Raw genomic sequence first — 19789 nt, 5'->3', positions numbered from 1 at the left:
TGGATCAATGGATGTAGAGCGGAGTCTGCGGCTCTAAGGGATGCAGACTTTTTCCAGCACGGAGCACCGGTTATGTCAATTTTATTGCTGTGTTCTATTAGAGATTTGATTATAGATCCACATGTAACCATTCATCACACATACGGAGCTCCATATAACATCCATCATACATACAGAGACCCATGTAACCATCCATCACACATATAGAGTCCCCCTGGCCATCCATCATACAGAGCCCCCTGACCATCCATCACACATACAGAGCACTCTGACTATCCATCATACATACAGAGCCGCCCTGACCATCCATCACACATACACAGCCCCCTGACCATACATACAGAGCCCCATGTAACCATCCATCACACATATAGATCCCCATGTAACCATCCATCATAAATACAGAGCTCCCCCAATCATCCATCATACATACAGAGGCCCCTGACCATCAATCACACATACAAAGCCCCCTGACCATCACACATACACCGCCTCACATGACTATCCATAATACATACAGACCCCTGACTATCTATCACACATACAGAGAGAGATATAACCATCCATCATACATACAGATCCCCATGTAACCATCCATCATACATACAGAGCCCCCTGACCATCCACCATACAAACAGAGCCCCCCTGACCATCCATCATACATACAGAGCCCCCATGTAACCATCCATCACACATACAGAGCCCCCCTGACCACCCATCACACATACATAGCCCCATGTAACCATCCACCACACATAAAGAGCCCCATGTAACCATCCATCACACATACAAAGCCCATCTGACTATCCACCCAACACATACAGAGACCCCCAGACCATCCATCACACATACAGAGCCAACCTGACTATCCACCCAACAAATACAGAGACCCCCAGACCATCCATCACACATACAGAGCACCAAGACTGGAGGTGACTGCAGGGCACAGGTGAAGTGTGGCGGAGACAGCAGTGCAAGGATGAAGAGTGATGGAGACAGCAGGGAACAGATGAAGGGTGGAGGGGACAGCAGGGCACAGATGAAGGGTGGCGGAGACAGCAGGGCAAGGATGAAGGGTGGAGGAGACGCAGGGCACAGATGAAGGGTGGAGGGGACAGCAGGGCACAGATGAAGGGTGGAGGAGACAGCAGGGCATGGATGAAGAGTGATGGAGACAGCAGGGAACAGATGAAGGGTGGAGGAGACACATGGCACAGATGAAGGGTGGAGGGGACAGCAGGGCACAGGTGAAGGGTGGAGGAGACAGCAGGGCACAGATGAAGGGTGGAGGAGACACAGGGCACAGATGAAGGGTGGAGGAGACACAGGGCACAGATGAAGGGTGGAGGGGACAGCAGGGCACAGATGAAGGGTGGAGGGGACAGCAGGGCACAGATGAAGGGTGGAGGGGACACAGGGCACAGATGAAGGGTGGAGGAGACACAGGGCACAGATGAAGGGTGGAGGAGACACAGGGCACAGATGAAGGGTGGAGGAGACAGCAGGGCACGGATGAAGGGTGGAGGAGACAGCAGGGCACGGATGAAGGGTGGAGGAGACAGCAGGGCAAGGATGAAGGGTGGAGGAGACACAGGGCACAGATGAAGGGTGAAGGGGGTAGCAGGGCACAGATGAAGGGTGGTGGAGACAGCAGGGCAAGGATGAAGGGTGGAGGAGACAGCAGGGCACAGTTGAAGGGTGCAGGAGACAGCAGGGCAAGGATGAAGGGTGGAGGAGACAGCAGGGCAAGGATGAAGGGTGGAGGAGACACAGGGCACAGATGAAGGGTGGAGGCGACAGCAGGGCACAGATGAAGGGTGGAGGGGACAGCAGGGCACAGATGAAGGGTGGAGGAGACACAGGGCACAGATGAAGGGTGGAGGGGACACAGGGCACAGATGAAGGGTGGAGGGGACAGCAGGGCACAGATGAAGGGTGGAGGGGACAGCAGGGCACAGATGAAGGGTGGAGGGGACAGCAGGGCACAGATGAAGGGTGGAGGAGACGCAGGCCACAGATGAAGGGTGGAGGAGACAGCAGGGCAAGGATGAAGGGTGGAGGAGACGCAGGCCACAGATGAAGGGTGGAGGAGACAGCAGGGCACGGATGAAGTGTGGAGGAGACAGCAGGGCATGGATGAAGGGTGGAGGAGACAGCAGGGCAAGGATGAAGGGCGGTGGAGACAGCAGGGCACGGAAGAAGGTTGGTGAAAAAGCAGGCCATGGATGAAGGATGGCGGAGACGCAGGGCATGGATGAACGGTGGAGGAAAAGCAGGGCACGGATGAAGGGTGGCTGACACGCAGGGCACGGATGAAGGGTGGTGGACAGCAGGGCACGGATGAAGGGTGAAGAAGACTGCAGGGCACGGATGAAGGGGACGCAGGGCACGGATGAAGGGTGGAGGAGAATGCAGGGCATGGACGAAGAGTGAAGAAGAAAGCAGGGGACGGATGAAAGGGGGTGGACAGCAGGGGACGGATGAAGGGGGGTGGACAGCAGGGCATGGATGAAGAGTGATGGAGACAGCAGGACAAGGATGAAGAGTGGAGGAGACGCAGGGCACAGATGAAGCGTGGAGGAGACAGCAGGGCACGGATGAAGGGTGAAGGAGACAGCAGGACACGGATGGAGGGCGGAGGAGACAGCAGGGAACAGATGAAGGGTGGAAGAGACAGCAGGGAACAGATGAAGGGTGGAAGAGACAGCTGGGGACGGATGAAGGGTGGGGGAGACTGCAGGGTACGGATGAAGGGTGGTGGAGAAGCAGGGCATGGATGAAGGGTAGTGGAGACGCAGGGCATGGATGAAGGGTGGTGGAGACGCAGGGCATGGATGAAGGGTGGTGGACACGCAGGGCATGGATGAAGGGTGGTGGACATCAAGGCTTGGATGAAGGGTGGAGGAGAATGCAGGGCATGAATGAAGGGTGAAGGAGACAGCAGGGCACGGATGAAGGGTGGTGGACAGCATGGCATGGATGATGGGTGGTGGACGGCATGGATGAAGGGTGGTGGACATCAGGGCACTGATGAAGGGTGAAGGAGAAGGCAGGGTATGGATGAAGGGTGGTGGACAGCATGGCATGGATGAAGGGTGGTGGATATCAGGGCATGGATGAAGGGTGGAGGAGACGCAGGGCATGGATGAAGGGTGGTGGATGGCATGGATAAAGAGTGGAGCAGACGCAGGGCACGGATGAAGGGTGGTGGACAGCATGGCACAGATGAAGGGTGGAGGGGACAGCAGGGCACAGATGAAGGGTGGAGGAGACACAGGGCACAGATGAAGGGTGGAGGGGACAGCAGGGCACAGATGAAGGGTGGAGGGGACAGCAGGGCACAGATGAAGGGTGGAGGGGACAGCAGGGCACAGATGAAGGGTGGAGGAGACACAGGGCACAGATGAAGGGTGGAGGAGACACAGGGCACAGATGAAGGGTGGAGGAGACAGCAGGGCACGGATGAAGGGTGGAGGAGACAGCAGGGCAAGGATGAAGGGTGGAGGAGACACAGGGCACAGATGAAGGGTGAAGGGGACAGCAGGGCACAGATGAAGGGTGGTGGAGACAGCAGGGCAAGGATGAAGGGTGGAGGAGACAGCAGGGCACAGTTGAAGGGTGGAGGAGACAGCAGGGCAAGGATGAAGGGTGGAGGAGACAGCAGGGCAAGGATGAAGGGTGGAGGAGACACAGGGCACAGATGAAGGGTGGAGGGGACAGCAGGGCACAGATGAAGGGTGGAGGGGACAGCAGAGCACAGATGAAGGGTGGAGGAGACACAGGGCACAGATGAAGGGTGGAGGGGACACAGGGCACAGATGAAGGGTGGAGGAGACGCAGGGCACAGATGAAGTGTGGTGGAGACAGCAGGGCAAGGATGAAGGGTGGAGGAGACACAGGGCACAGATGAAGGGTGGAGGGGACAGCAGGGCACAGATGAAGGGTGGAGGGAACAGCAGGGCACAGATGAAGGGTGGAGGGGACAGCAGGGCACAGATGAAGGGTGGAGGAGACACAGGGCACAGATGAAGGGTGGAGGAGACACAGGGCACAGATGAAGGGTGGAGGGGACAGCAGGGCACAGATGAAGGGTGGAGGAGACAGCAGGGCACGGATGAAGGGTGGAGGAGACAGCAGGGCAAGGATGAAGGGTGGAGGAGACGCAGGGCACAGATGAAGGGTGGAGGAGACAGCAGGGCACAGATGAAGGGTGGAGGAGACAGCAGGGCACGGATGAAGGAGACAGCAGGGCAAGGATGAAGGGCGGTGGAGACAGCAGGGCACGGAAGAAGGTTGGTGAAAAAGCAGGCCATGGATGAAGGATGGCGGAGACGCAGGGCATGGATGAACGGTGGAGGAAAAGCAGGGCACGGATGAAGGGTGGCTGACACGCAGGGCACGGATGAAGGGTGGTGGACAGCAGGGCATGGATGAAGGGTGAAGAAGACTGCAGGGCACGGATGAAGGGGACGCAGGGCACGGATGAAGGGTGGAGGAGAATGCAGGGCATGGACGAAGAGTGAAGAAGAAAGCAGGGGACGGATGAAAGGGGGTGGACAGCAGGGGACGGATGAAGGGGGGTGGACAGCAGGGCATGGATGAAGAGTGATGGAGACAGCAGGACAAGGATGAAGAGTGGAGGAGACGCAGGGCACAGATGAAGCGTGGAGGAGACAGCAGGGCACGGATGAAGGGTGAAGGAGACAGCAGGACACGGATGGAGGGCGGAGGAGACAGCAGGGAACAGATGAAGGGTGGAAGAGACAGCAGGGAACAGATGAAGGGTGGAAGAGACAGCAGGGGACGGATGAAGGGTGGGGGAGACTGCAGGGTACGGATGAAGGGTGGTGGAGAAGCAGGGCATGGATGAAGGGTAGTGGAGACGCAGGGCATGGATGAAGGGTGGTGGAGACGCAGGGCATGGATGAAGGGTGGTGGACACGCAGGGCATGGATGAAGGGTGGTAGACATCAAGGCTTGGATGAAGGGTGGAGGAGAATGCAGGGCATGAATGAAGGGTGAAGGAGACAGCAGGGCACGGATGAAGGGTGGTGGACAGCATGGCATGGATGATGGGTGGTGGACGGCATGGATGAAGGGTGGTGGACATCAGGGCACTGATGAAGGGTGAAGGAGAAGGCAGGGTATGGATGAAGGGTGGTGGACAGCATGGCATGGATGAAGGGTGGTGGATATCAGGGCATGGATGAAGGGTGGAGGAGACGCAGGGCATGGATGAAGGGTGGTGGATGGCATGGATAAAGAGTGGAGCAGACGCAGGGCACGGATGAAGGGTGGTGGACAGCATGGCATGGATGAAGAGTGGTGGACATCAGGGCATGGATAAAGGGTGGAGGAGACAGCAGGGCACAGATGAAAGGTGAAGGAGACGCAGGACACGGATGACGGGTGGTGGACAGCAGGGCACGGATGAAGGGTGGAGCAGAGGCAGGGCACGGATGAAGGGTGGTGGCCAGCAGGGCATGGATGAAGGGTGAAGGAGACAGCAGGACACGGATGAAGTGTGGAGGAGACAGCAGGGCATGGATGAAGGGTGGAGGAGACGCAGGACACGGATGAAGGGTGGAGGAGACAGCAGGGCAAGGATGAAGGGTGAAGGAGACGCAGGGCACGGATGAAGGGTGGTGGACAGCAGGGCACGGATGAAGGGTGGAGCAGAGGCAGGGCACGGATGAAGGGTGGTGGACAGCAGGGCATGGATGAAGGGTGTTGGAGAATGCAGGACACGGATGAAGTGTGGAGGAGACGCAGGGCATGGATGAAGGGTGGAGGAGACGCAGGGCACGGATGAAGGGTGGAGGAGACGCAGGGCACGGGTGAAGGGTGGAGCAGAGGCAGGGCACGGATGAAGGTTGGAGGAGACATGTTATGTGCAGACAGCAGTTCTTTGAAGTCTAGAGTCCTCATCTCACCATCAGATATGCCCAGGTCTTCTTCCTGCTGTGGGGTGCCCCCGGCAATGGAGTCCGGCCAGAACCTCTGCACAGGACGGCTCTGCCCGCTCTTCTTTTTCGCCTTTGGGGTGTCCGTTGTGCTTGAATCTAACATAGGCTGCAGGATTCTGCGTCTGGCATTTATAAACCTACAAATAAAGAGAAGACGCTTGACCAGAGGGCGCAGTACATAATGTGACCCCAGAGGAACGCCTCATCTTCATATTCACATGTTTGATTGGTTGTTACAATGTAACTGTGACATCACAGCTTTTATCTTAATTATCCAGACATGTAAATTCAGTAGGCCAGGAGAAATACACTATTATTTTTATGTTGACTTGTGAATTCATGTGTTTCTTTCTTCGGGTGGAACAAAACACATGGACTTTTGCCATAAGTCTGAATGTTGACTTCTCTTGTAGGTTGAGTTGAGAATTGTTAATTGATGAATGGCTGTTATTTACATCTTATATCCGGTCCCACAGTTTATTATACTGTTATCTTTGCACAGGGTCTGTGAACAATGAATGTTTGCTAAATATGTTGATTAACGATTGTGTGGGCCCTGTGGCTTGTTGACTCACAGAGCAGAGGAGTATAAGTTATGCAGTTCGATTAAATGCTCAAACAATGGAGAGTTAAACTCATCTCATCTCGCCCCTGACCTGTAGATAATGTCTTGAAGGACAGTTGTGAACTATATAAGGGGGATATGCCTCAGTATCAGGAGTCTTTCTTCAAAACCACAGACAGGAACACTCTAAGTGACAGCTCTACAGGACAGCATGGCTTCATCTAGAGGGATACAGATCTGCTCCCTTGACCATCACTGAACTATGGAGATGTTTGGGGAAACCCTCCTGGTCCACAGGATATGTTCTGAGACGCCTGGTCCCATGGAGACGTTTGGGAAAGCCAGGATTGTGACCCTCCAGTCACCTGGTTCCATGGATATGTTTGGAGAAGCCAGGTTGGGACCATCCAGTCACCTGGAACCCACGGATACACTCGGAGAAAGCCAGGTTGGGACCATCCATTCACCTGGTTCCATGGATATGTCGGGACAAGAGTAGGACCCTCGGGTCTCCTGGCCACGTACCTCAATCAACTGTCAGGTTCCTAAGCTTGCCGCTACCTACTCTCTGTGGGTGTCCTCCCAAAGCAGGGTGCCACTAGTTGAGGTAGTTGGCTCTGAAAGTCCCAAAATCACAGCTGCTCTATTCCAGGCGGGCCAGCAGAAGGGTGAGACTGTGTAATTTTTCACCATCTTCGGTATTTGCTGGGACTGTTCTATATGTTTATTATCTGTTTGCTGGTTCAATAAAGTATTGCCACGCTATTTAACCCTCACCCTGTGTTGTCTGAGTAGTATTACGCCCACGGACGATCCCGGGTCTTCACATTTTGGTGACAGCGGTAGGTTACTACTCAGCTCGGCAGATCTGGGGGAGCTGTAGGGGATTGGTGTTAGCACACACTGTCCAAGGGCTCCAAGACCAGGGAGGCATTTAGACAGACCCAGCACACCACAGGTGAGGCGTACAGAGCAGGTTTTGGACGCTACCATGTCCAACACCACCAGCTCAGCTTTAGGAGGAGGACCAGAGAAGATATACAGCCGCAATAAGAAAAGGCAACTACAGGAGTTGTGCCATCTTCAACGGATTGAATACCAGGCCACCGACACTCGATCGGATTTAACCCAAGAACCACAGGATGCTGAGGACAGCATGTGTGGACGCAATGGATACAAGTCGGTTGTCGTCAATTACGTGTGGAGTTTATTCGCAAGGAAGGCATGGAATATGCTCTGAGGAAATTGGTTGATATAAAATTTTGTTCTCATGAAGGTGAGACCTGTTACATTTGTGTCTGTGCTTAAAGACATGCTGATGGACTGTCTCCAATAAGTGGAGAAGGATGATTGGGATCCTGTCATGTCTGGCTAATTAAGATTGGGGGAGCAATGTGAAAACACAGATTTTAATCTTAATTATCCAGACATCTAAATTCATTAGACCAGGAGAAATACACTATTATTTTTATGTTGACTTTTGAATTCATGTGTTTTTTTCTTCGGGTGGAACAAGAAACATGGACTTTTGCCATAAGTCTGAATGTTGACTTCTCTTGTAGGTTGAGTTGAGAATTGTTAATTGATGAATAGCTGTTATTTACATCTTATATCAGTTCCTACAGTTTATTGTATGGTTATCTTTGCAACAATGGAGAGTTAAACTCATCTCCCCCTGACCTGTATATAATGTCTTGAAGCACAGCTGTGAACTATATAAGGGGGATATGCTTCTGTATCAGGAGTCTTTTTTACAAAACCACAAACAGGAACACTCTAAGTGACAGCTCTACAGGACAAAATGGCTCCATCCAGAGGGATACAGATCTGCTCCATTGATCATCACTGACCCTATGGAGATGTTTGGGGAAACTAGGATTGAGACCGTCCAGTCACCTGGTCCCATGGATATGTTCTTAGATGCCAGGTTGGGACCAACCGGTCCCTGATCCTATGGAGACCTTTGGTAAAGGCAAGATTGTGACCCTCCGGTCACCTGGTCCCATGGATATGTTCAGAGAAGCCAGGTTGGAACCATCCAGTCACCTGCAACCCATGGATACACTCGGAGAAAGCCAGATTGGGACCATCCGGTCACCTGGTTCCATAGATATGTCTGGAGAAGCCAGGGTAGGACACTCGGGTCTCCTGGCCACGTACCTCAATGGACTGTCAGCTTCCTAAAGCTTGCCGCTACCTCCTCTCTGTGGGTGTCCACCAAAAGCAGGGTGCCACTAGTTGAGGTAGTTGGCCTGGAAGTCCCAACGTCACAGCTGCTCTATTCCCGGCGGGCCAGTGGAAGGGTGACTGTGTAATTTTGCATCATCTTGGGTATTTGCTGGGACTGTTCTATATGTTTATTATCTGTTTTGGTGGTACAATAAAGTATTGCCACGCTATTTTACCCTCACCCTGTGTTGTCTGAGTAGTATTAAGCCCACGGAAGACCCCGGGTCTTCACAGTAACATACAGTGTGAACCTAAACTGTACCTGTGAGGACCTAACCAGGTTCTTAGACTATGGGAGCAAAGAGCAGAGTCCGCAGCTCTAAGGAATGCAGATTTTTTCCAGCACGGAGCACCGGTTACGTTAATTTTATTATTGTGTTTAATTAGTGATTTGCTTTCTGTGTTTTATTAGTGAGTTGTTTGCTTGTCAGTTCAGCCTCAGTCATCAATGCTTCCATCAGTAACAGTAAACAGAGGAAGACATGCTGGTTGGATCTTATGCTTACATAAGACCAGACCCAAGATTGGTGTTCAAGGAAAGTCATCTTTCTATTAATCTTGTTAGTAGCTCAGGGGGCCTCAAGCCATTGTTTTAACAGCCACTAGTCACATTGTGTGGATGGGGAAAGTAGACCCACTGGAGTCATCACCACAGGGGGTCTCACATTCAGTCCCAGGTGAGGGGCTTCTGGAATATTCTTCATTCTTTCAGCTAAAAGCAAATGTTTATGGGGGAGGGTGTCAACACTTCTGTCTATTCAGGGGGCTGATCCAGGGAGGGAGGAATAAACCACATATTTCGCCAGGATTGGGTGGAATGAAGTCGGAGATAGAGGATCTAGGCTAAGGACCTGGAGCCCATGGATGGATGGCCAATAGAGTTTGGAGATTGGTTGCTGGCTGGAGTGGCATTCAAGTGCTGCGGTTGACTGGAGGAGAATGGGCTATGACTGCCGACTATACTGGGGGGAGATACCAAAAGCTGTGGGCCAGCCAAAAGTTGGGAGACAGTGGGTATCACTTGGTACGGGGGCAGTGGAACTATCGATCTCGGGTTGGGAACTTGAGCACTGAGAGAATTGTATTTTAGCCACTTACCTGGAATTGCTGTATTACCGTGGATGGAAGGAATAAAACTAATTACATTGTTAACTTGCCTAGGTGATTATTACAACCCACAACCTCAGATCTTCATAATACCTAACCCATGAGCCATATAAGGCAGAAAAGGCAATGTATACAGTCATAACTAGAGCATGGTGCGGTCATCGGGGGGCTCCGACCTCGGGACAGGGGACTTACCAATTGTTGACCTGCAGAAGGGTGAGGTTGGTTTGAGCAGCAATCTGCTTCTTCTCATCCTCGGTTGGGTACGGATGCTGCAGAGATGGAGAAGATGAGACACATTCACACATAGCTGATGACAGCCGTAGGGTACCCCTCATCCGTGTCTAGTGTAGCCCCCCATACTGCATGGCATGATGGATGGCATCAGGAGGAGGAGGATTTGTGACATCTTCAGGTGATTCCATGCATCTCAGATTGCTGCAGAGCATAGGGAACATCTGAAGGCAGCGTCCAATGCACCAAACTCACCCCGATGTGCTGGAACAGCCAGGACCTCATCACATTGGTGGCTTGCTTGGGGAGGACCCCGCGCTTGTTCTTTCCAGATCCATCATCTGTTTGCAAGAGGCCAAGATCCTGACTGAGCTGCAACTGGAGCTGGAATGGGAAATTAAGGGGTTACCAGGAAGACTATCGTCACATGGGGGGACAGTTAACGGAGAGACGGAGGTAATGGGGCTTTGTATGATTATGAGTAGAGATGGGTGAACCTTAACAGTAAAGTTCGGGGTCCGTACCAAACACCTACTGCTCAGGCACGAACCCCGAACATGGACTTCACCAGGAAGTCCGTGTTACTGTTCAGGTTCGGCACCCAGAACGCCGGGTGTTCCTCACGCTATCATCTGCATGACAGCGCGGCAAACATTGCCTCTGATCGGCGGTAAGATTAATATCACCGTCAAAGCACTGCGGTTCCCATGCTGTCAGGTGACAGCGTGAGCCCGCAGCTGTGACCGGAGGTAAAAAGTTACTACTACTAAAAGACTACTAAACCCATCAGCCGATAACAGCGAGAGTAGGAGCGGCTGATGGGAGTATTCATCTGACGGCACCTGCGCTATAAATAAATAAATAATTAAAAAAATAGCGTGGGTTACCCTGTATTTTTGATAACCAGCCAGGCAAGACCTCAGCTCTCAGCTTTAGCAAGGCGGGTAATCAAGAATAACGGGGTCCCACGCCGTTTTTTTTAAATTGTGTAAATAAATAATTTTAAAAAATGTTAGGTGAGTGTAACAGTGTTAGGTGTTAGGTGAGTGTAACAGTGTTAGGTGAGTGTAACAGTGTTAGGTGTTAGGTGAGTGTAACAGTGTTAGGTGTTAGGTGAGTGTAACAGTGTTAGGTGTTAGGTGAGTGTAACAGTGTTAGGTGTTAGGTGAGTGTAACAGTGTTAGGTGAGTGTAACAGTGTTAGGTGTTAGGTGAGTGTAACAGTGTTAGGTGAGTGTAACAGTGTTAGGTGTTAGGTGAGTGTAACAGTGTTTGTTATTTTTAAATAAAAAAGTAAAAGTGTGTGTGTTTTATTTCAAATAAAAGACTTTATTCTGGGTGTGAGTGTTTTATTTAACAATTTGACTATAGAGTTACTAATGGGGGCGTCTTATAGACACCTCTCCATTACTAACCCATGGGCTTGATGTCACCGGACAATACAAAGGTAACATCAATCCCACAAATATAAACCCCTCTTGCCACCGCCACAAGGCAGTGGAGAGAGCCGGGCAAAGCACCAGAATTGCAGCATTTAATAGATGCATCTTTACTGGTGCAGCTGCAGGCTGCTATTTTTAGGCTGGGGGGGTCAATATTCATGGCCCCTTATCGGCCTGAGAATACCAGTTCCCAGCTGTCTGCTTTAGCTTGGCTGGTTGTCAAAAATGAGGGAACCCCACATCATTTTTTTAAATTATTTATTTAAATAATTAAAAAAATGACGTGGGGACCCCTCTATTCTTAATAACCAGCCTTGCTAAAGGTGATAGATGAGGGTCGCAGCCTGCAGCTGTCAGTTTTGCCTGGCTGGTTATCAAAAATACAGGGCAACCCAAGCCGTTTTTTTTTTAAATTTATGTATTTATTGCGCAGGCGCCAGCAGATGAATACTCCCATCAGCCGCGCCCGCTCTAGCTGTTATCTGCGACAGCAGGTGTAGGCTGATGGGTGTAGTAGTCCCATCTGCCGACGCCTGTGTCACGGGTATGTCAGTTTTCACAGGCAGTTATTCTGGATCCGGCTGTAGAAGGTCGCTGCGCTTGGCCTTGCAGACACCTTCTTGATCCTTTCATCATCCCTCCCTCTTTAGGACCCAGCGGTGTTCTCCACCTTCTGCTCCTAATTAACACGCCCTTGTTGGATCTTTAAATACACTCAGTTGCTCCAGGGAATCGCTGGTGATAGGGTAAACTCCTCTGTTCAGGTCTGGAGTTCTCACAGTAAGCTAAGATTCTTCTTGGAGTTCCTTTGTGGATTGTAGTCGTGATCTCTCTGGTGTCTTCTCAAAGCTAAGTGTACCCCTTGTCTGTTTCCCTTGTTTGTCTTTAGTTGCAATGGGGCTGACTAGTGCTCACCCCTCCCTACCTAGAACCTAGCTCTAGAGTCAGCCAGGTCTAAGGTATCCTGCTCGGTGATAGGTGCGGAACCTATTTAGGGACGATAGGGGAGTCAGGGTGTTGTTAGATCTGCCTAGGGGTCTCCACTCTCCCTTTCCCTAGTTGCTGGGCTTCCCCCTTTTTCCCAACTTCGTACTGGGTCCTTCCCATAACCTAGCATGACATTATTACCAGCCGTTTAAAAAAACAAAACAAAACTGACTATGCGTTTTTTTTGTGTTTTTTGTTAGTTTCCAGGTTCATGGATCCCATTTTGGTGCTGGCAGAGCAGCTTCGGAGTTTGTCACAGGAGGTGGCCTTCGATTAGTGATTCAGCAGCAATGGCAGTGGCCGCATACTCCTAATGTTGGGGACTCTGCGGGTAGGCCGGTCCAGCATGAACCCAAAATTGACCTCCCGGACAGGTTTTCAGGAGGTAGAGACAAGTTTTTTGTTTTTACAGAAGTTTGTAAGTTGTATTTTAAGCTTTGACCTTAGTCCTCTGGAGATGAGGAGCAGCGTGTGGGGATTGTGATTTGTTGAAAGGTGATCCTCAATCCTGGGCTTTCTCTTTGCCATGGGGTTCTGTTTGTTTCCAGTCAGCTGAGGGATTTTTCGGGGGTCTGGCCCTCATCTATGATGACCCTGACCGAATCTCCTTGGCTGAATCTAGGCTGCATCGCCTTCAGTGGATACTTATAGTTCCGATACCAAATGGAATGATCCGGCTCTTAGAAGACAATTTAGTCAGGGCCTTTCAGAAAGGTTGAAGGATGCTTTGGCAGTTTCCGAAACCCCGGGGTCCTTGGAGGCTGCCATGTCATTGGCTATACGTGTGGATAGACGCCTTTGAGATAGGTGGGAGGGGTATATGACCCCAAGGCTATAGGGTCTAGGAGAGGGGAAAAGACAGAAAACACGGGCGCAGATCTAAGTGCAGATTATTTAGTTCAACTATTTTTCAGAAGCTAATTTGCTCACCTTTGATGTAGCTTGTGGCATAGCATATCGACCTCTTAGGTCTGACTGAGATGCCTTGTCTCCTTGATGTGCAGCTAAAGTCTGGATACAACGGATCTCTCAGCCAGGAGACCGTGGAATGAAGATTAAAATAGCCTTTCTGCAGTCTCTACAGAGACCTTAGCTGCGTTTATGTCTGGTTTTGAGGATGTATTTTCTGAGAGGGGGTGTCAGGATTTGCCTCCTGATCATGCATTATCACTGTCCTATTAAACTGACCCCCGGAGCTAAACTACCCAAGTCCAGACTGTATAATCTTTCTGGTCCTGAGAGACAAGCCATGAAGGATTTCATTACTGAGAGTCTGAAGAAGGGACATATCAAATCCTCATCTTCGCCCGTGGCGGCAGGGTTCTTCTTCATTAAGAAGAAAGATGGGGGTTTCCGTCCCTGTTTAGATTTCCGGGAATTGAATCAAATTACTGTCCGAAATCCGTATCCTCTTCCTCTAATTCCAGATTTTTTCAGCCAGGTTGTGGGAGCTAAGGTATTCTCCAAGTTGGATTTAAGGGGAGCCTACAATCTGGTTAGAATCAGAGAAGGGGACGAATGGAAGACGGCGTTCAATACCCCTCAGGGGCATTTCGAGAGTCTGGTTATGCCTTTTGGTCTCACCAATGTACCTGCGGTGTTCCAGGATTTCATAAAGAATATTTTCCATCATTTGGTGGGCAGTTTTGTGGTGGTCTATCTGGATGATATTTTGGTTTACTCACCTGATTTTGAGAAGCATCAGAGTCATGTTAAACAGGTGCTCCAGATATTAAGAGATAACAAACTATATGCCAAACTAGAGAAATGTGTTTTCGCCATCCAGAAGGTGAATTTTTGGGCATCTTATTTACCGTTGGCCGAGTTTGCTATTAATAATCATTGCCAAGAGTCTACTGGCAGGTCACCTTTCTTCGGTGCATACGGTTATCATCCACAGTTTGGTACCTTTAGTGGGGGAGGAGCTTCGGAATTTCCTGAAGAGGAACGTTTTGCTTCGTCGCTCTTTTCTGTGTGTCGGGGGGGGTTCAGAATAATTTGAAGATCATGAAAGACAGATACAAATATATAGCTGACAGGAAATGCTCGCCAGGTCCGGACCCAAGTGTGAATAACTTTGTGTGGTTGTCTACCAGGAATATCAAGTTGAAGGTTCCTTCCTGGAAGCTGGGACCTAAATTTATTGGTCCCTATAAAATAACCGCAGTCATTAACTCAGCAGCGTTTGTCTTAAGCTTCCTCAGGCCCTTAAGATCCACAATGTCTTTCATAGGTCTGCTCAAGGAATATGTAGAACCTCTTGAGTCCTCCCCCCTGCCGCCGCCCCCAATCATGGTTGATGGCAATTTAGAGTTCCAAATTTCGAAGATTGTGGATTCTCGTCTTCAACATCGTTCCCTTCTGTACTTGGTGCACTGGAGGGGTTATGGTCCAGAGGAAAGAAAGGGGGTTCCAGCATCTGAGGTGAATACCCCTAGGTTGGTTTGTTCTCTCCATGCCTCTCATCCAGAGAAACCTGGTCCTGAGTATCTGGAGGCCACTCGTAAAAGGGGGGTACTGTCACGGGTGTGTCTGGTTTGACAGACAGTCATTCTGGATCCGGCTGTAGAAGGTTGCTGCGCTTGGCCTTGCAGACACCTTCTTGATCCTTTCATCATCCCTTCCTCTCTAGGACCCAGCGGTGATCTCCACCTTCTGCTCATAATTAACACACCCTTTCTGGATCTTTAAATACACTCAGTTGCTCCAGGGAATCGCTGGTGATAGAGTAAACTCCTCTGTTCAGGTGTGGAGTTCTAGCAGTCGGCTAAGAGTTCATTTGTGGATGGTAGTCATGATCTCCCTGGTGTCTTCTCAAAGCTGAGTGTGTCCCCTTGTCTGTTTCCTTTGTTTGCCTTTAGTTGCAGTGAGGCTGACTATTGCTCACCCCTCCCTACCTAGGGCCCAGCTCTAGAGTCAGCCAGGGCTAAGGTATCCTGCTCGGCGATAGGTGTGCGGAACCTATTTAGGGACGATTGGAGAGTCAGGGTGTTGTTAGATCTGCCTAGGGGTCTCCACTCTCCCTTTCCCTAGTTGCTGGGCTTCCCCCCTTTTCCCATCATCGTATGCTGGGTCCTTCCCATACCTAGCTTGACAGCCTGTGACCGGAGGTAAACTTCTTACCTCCGGTCACAGCTGTGGGCTCACGCTGTCATCTGACAGTGAGGGAGCCGCAGTGCTCAGATCAATGGTATTAATCTTACCGCCGATCAGAGGCAGTGTTTGCCGCGCTGTCATGCACATGACAGCATGGCAAACACCCGATGTTCGAGTCCCTCATTCCCACACTGTCATGTGACAGTGTGGGAACCGCAGCTCTAACACTGATTAGAGGTAGTGTTGGCATGTGCATGACAGCGTGGCAAACACCAGATGCTCGGGGCCCCCATTCATGTGAATGGGGTCCGTGTTCAGGTACTGTACTGGTATCCGAACCCGAACTTTTAATAAACTGTTCGGCGTTCGCTGAACCCGCCAAACCCGTATAGTCAGGGGTTCGCCCATCACTAATTATGAGCAGCCCTCACCTGTGAGTTCTGGATTCGAATGGTCCCAGGAGACAGTGCTTGAGCCACAACCTGTCCCTGCGGGGTGACAACAGTCACGGGCTGGTACAAAGTGCCACCTGCTTGTGAGACAGATTAATAACACTATGAGAAATCATGAAGTGATCACTCATCACAGAAAACAGGAAGCAAAACAGGAAGCGACATTGTCACCGAAAACAGGAAGCGACATCATCACCGAAACCAGGAAGCGACCTCATCACAGGAAACAGGAAGAGACATTGTCACAGAAAACAGGAAACGATATCATCACAGAAAACAAGAAGAGACCTCATCACAACAAACAGGAAGCGACATCATCACAGCAAACAGGAAGCGACATTGTCACCGAAAACAGGAAGTGACATCATCACAAGAAACAGGACGCAACATCATCACCGAAACCAGGAAGCGACCTCATCACAGCAAACAGGAAGAGACATTGTAACAGAAAACAGGAAGCGACATCATCACAGAAAACAGGAAGCGACCTCATCACAACAAACAGGAAGCAACATCATCTCAGAAAACAGGAAGTGACATCATCACAGAAAACAGGAAGCGACCTCATCACAACAAACAGTAAGTGACCTCATCACAGAAAACAGGAAGTGACATCATCACAGAAAACAGGAAGCAAACCAGGAAGAAACATCATCACAAAAAACAGGAAGCAAAACAGGAAGTGACATCATCACTGAAATCAGTAAGTGAAACAGAAGAAACCATCATCACCAAAAACAGGAAGTAACCTCATCACAACAAACAGGAAGCGACCTCATCACAGAAAAAACAAAGTGACATCATCACAGAAAACAGGAAGCGACCTCATAACAACAAACAGGAAGCGACATCATCACAGGGGACAGGAAGCAAACTCATCACAGCAAACAGGAAGCGACATCATCACAGAAAACAAGAAGCGACATCATCACAGGAAACAGGACGCAACATCATCACCGAAACCAGGAAGCGACCTCATCACAGCAAACAGGAAGAGACATCGTTACAGAAAACGGGAAGTGACCTCATCACAGAAAACAGGAAGCAAAACAGGAAGCGACATCATCACAGAAAACAGGAAGCGACCTCATCACAACAAACAGGAACCAGAGTATCCGTTCCAACGATTGCAAATTGATCATATCACTCTCCCTAAAGCAGGACGATATGAATACTGCTTAGTGGTAGTGGATATGTTTTCCAGCTGGCCAGAAGCATTCGCCGTTCCAAACATGACTGCTAAGACTAACGCAAAGAAGCTGGTCTCTGAAGTTGTTTGCTGGTATGGAGTCCCACAAGTTATCGAAAGTGATCAAGGATCAGCCTTTTCCTCATGCGGATATCAAGAAATACTTACCATGATCGGATCAAAAGTGGCGTTACATACTCCTTACCATCCACAGTCAAGTGGTGAGGTGGATAGATTGAATGGCACACTAAAAGGGCAATGAACCAAAATGATGCAGGAGACTACGGCCCAGTGGCCTGAGCTCCTCCCTATTGCACTATATCACATACGCACCACCCCCATAGGGAAACACAAACGGTCACCCTATGAGATACTATTTGGGTCACAGCCAGCTATAGCTCGATTTACCCCACAACAATTATCAGAAGAAACACATCATGTTGTGCAGTATGTGATTCAGCTTGCCAATGCCTTAACTAACACCCATGCGTTAGCATCATCTTTTATTCCAGATCCAGCTGATGCAGAAGGTTGTCATACCCCCAAGCCTGGAGATAATGTGTATGTGAAGAGGCATGTTCGGAAGCACGGACCACTGTATGACGGACCATACCAAGTGCTCCTGACAACCCTCAACAGCTTGAGCGACCTCATCACAGCAAACAGGAAGAGACATCGTCACAGAAAACGGGAAGTGACCTCATCACAGAAAACAGGAAGGAAAACAGAAAACGACATCACAGAAAACAGGAAGCGACCTCATCACAACAAACAGTAAGTGACCTCATCACAGAAAACAGGAAGTGACCTCATCACAGAAAACAGGAAGCAAAACAGAAAGAGACATCATCACAGAAAACAGGAAGCGAAACAGGAAGTGACATCATCACTGAAATCAGTAAGTGAAACAGAAGAAACCATCATCACCAAAAACAGGAAGCGACCTCATCACAACAAACAGGAAGAGACATCGTCACAGAAAACAGGAAGCGACCTCATCACAACAAACAGGAAGAGACATCGCCACAGAAAACGGGAAGTGACCTCATCACAGAAAACAGGAAGAAAAACAGGAAGCGACATCACAGAAAACAGGAAGCGACCTCATAAGAACAAACAGGAAGAGACATCGTCACAGAAAACAGGAAGCGACCTCATCACAACAAACAGGAAGAGACATCGTCACAGAAAACAGGAAGCGACCTCATCACAACAAACAGGAAGAGACATCGTCACAGAAAAAGGGAAGTGACCTCATCACAGAAAACAGGAAGCAAAACAGGAAGCGACATCACAGAAAACAGGAAGCGACCTCATCACAACAAATAGGAAGAGACATCGTCACAGAAAACAGGAAGCGACCTCATCACAACAAACAGGAAGAGACATCGTCACAGAAAACGGGAAGTGACCTCATCAGAGAAAACAGGAAGCAAAGCAGGAAGCGACACCACAGAAAACAGGAAGCGACCTCATCACAACAAACAGGAAGACACATCATCTCAGAAAACAGGAAGCGACATTATCACAACAAACAGGAAGAGACATCATCTCAGAAAACAGGAAGCGACATCATCACAGAAAACAGGAAGTGACCTCATCACAACAAACAGGAAGCGACATCATCACAGAAACCAGGAAGCGACATCATCACAGCAAACAGGAAGAGACATCGTCACAGAAAACGGGAAGCAAATAAGGAAGCGACATCACAGAAAACAGGAAGCGACCTCATCACAAACAGGAAGAGACATCGTCACAGAAAATGGGAAGTGACCTCATCACAGAAAACAGGAAACGACATCGTCACAGAAAATGGGAAGTGACCTCATCACAGAAAACAGGAAGCAAAACAGGAAGCGACATCACAGAAAACAGGAAGCGATCTCATCACAGCAAACAGGAAGAGACATCGTCACAGAAAACTGGAAGTGACCTCATCACAGAAAACAGGAAGCAAAACAGGAAGCGACATCATCACAACAAACAGGTAGACACATCATCTCAGAAAACAGGAAGCGACATCATCACAGAAAACAGGAAGCGACCTCATTACAACAAACAGGAAGCGACATCATCACAGGAAACAGGAAGCGACTTCATCACAATAAACAGGAAGAGACATCGTCACAGAAAACAGGAAGCGACATTATCACAGAAAACAGGAAGCGACCTCATCACAGCAAACAGGAAGACACAGTCACAGAAAACGGGAAGTGACCTCATCACAGAAAACAGGAAGCAAAACAGGAAGCGACATCACAGAAAACAGGAAGCGACCTCATCACAACAAACAGGAAGAGACATCATCTCAGAAAACAGGAAGCGACATCATCACAGAAAACAGGAAGCGACCTCATCACAACAAACAGGAAGCGACATCATCACAGAAAACAGGAAGGGACATCATCACAGAAAAAAGGAAGCGACCTCATCACAACAAACAGGAAGAGACATCGTCACAGAAAACGGGAAGTGAACTCATCACAGAAAACAGGAAGAAAAACAGGAAGCGACATCACA

The 19789-nt window shown here is 49.8% G+C and overlaps 1 protein-coding gene across 3 annotated transcripts in view; it reads right to left on the bottom strand.

Annotated features, from left to right (window-relative positions):
* PKNOX1 (PBX/knotted 1 homeobox 1) overlaps window positions 1–19789 on the bottom strand; it is an 84014-nt gene that overhangs the window by 5578 nt on the left and 58647 nt on the right. For 2 of the 3 annotated variants that reach the window (XM_073668825.1, XM_073668827.1), the window contains 4 exons: window positions 16057–16157; window positions 10357–10485; window positions 10063–10139; window positions 5934–6103 (listed from right to left, as the gene is read on the bottom strand). In XM_073668825.1, the coding sequence (XP_073524926.1) occupies window positions 5934–6103; window positions 10063–10139; window positions 10357–10485; window positions 16057–16157 (477 nt within the window). The remainder of the gene's footprint in view (window positions 1–5933; window positions 6104–10062; window positions 10140–10356; window positions 10486–16056; window positions 16158–19789) is intronic. The other variant, XM_073668826.1, reaches the window with a different exon arrangement.

Source organism: Phyllobates terribilis, unplaced genomic scaffold (assembly GCF_046119375.1).
Source record: "Phyllobates terribilis strain yellow unplaced genomic scaffold, ASM4611937v1 Scaffold_2__4_contigs__length_985480577, whole genome shotgun sequence".
NCBI classification, from domain to species: domain Eukaryota; kingdom Metazoa; phylum Chordata; class Amphibia; order Anura; family Dendrobatidae; genus Phyllobates; species Phyllobates terribilis.
Note: the sequence above shows the minus strand (reverse complement) of the source record. Positions and strands in the feature narration are given on the sequence as shown.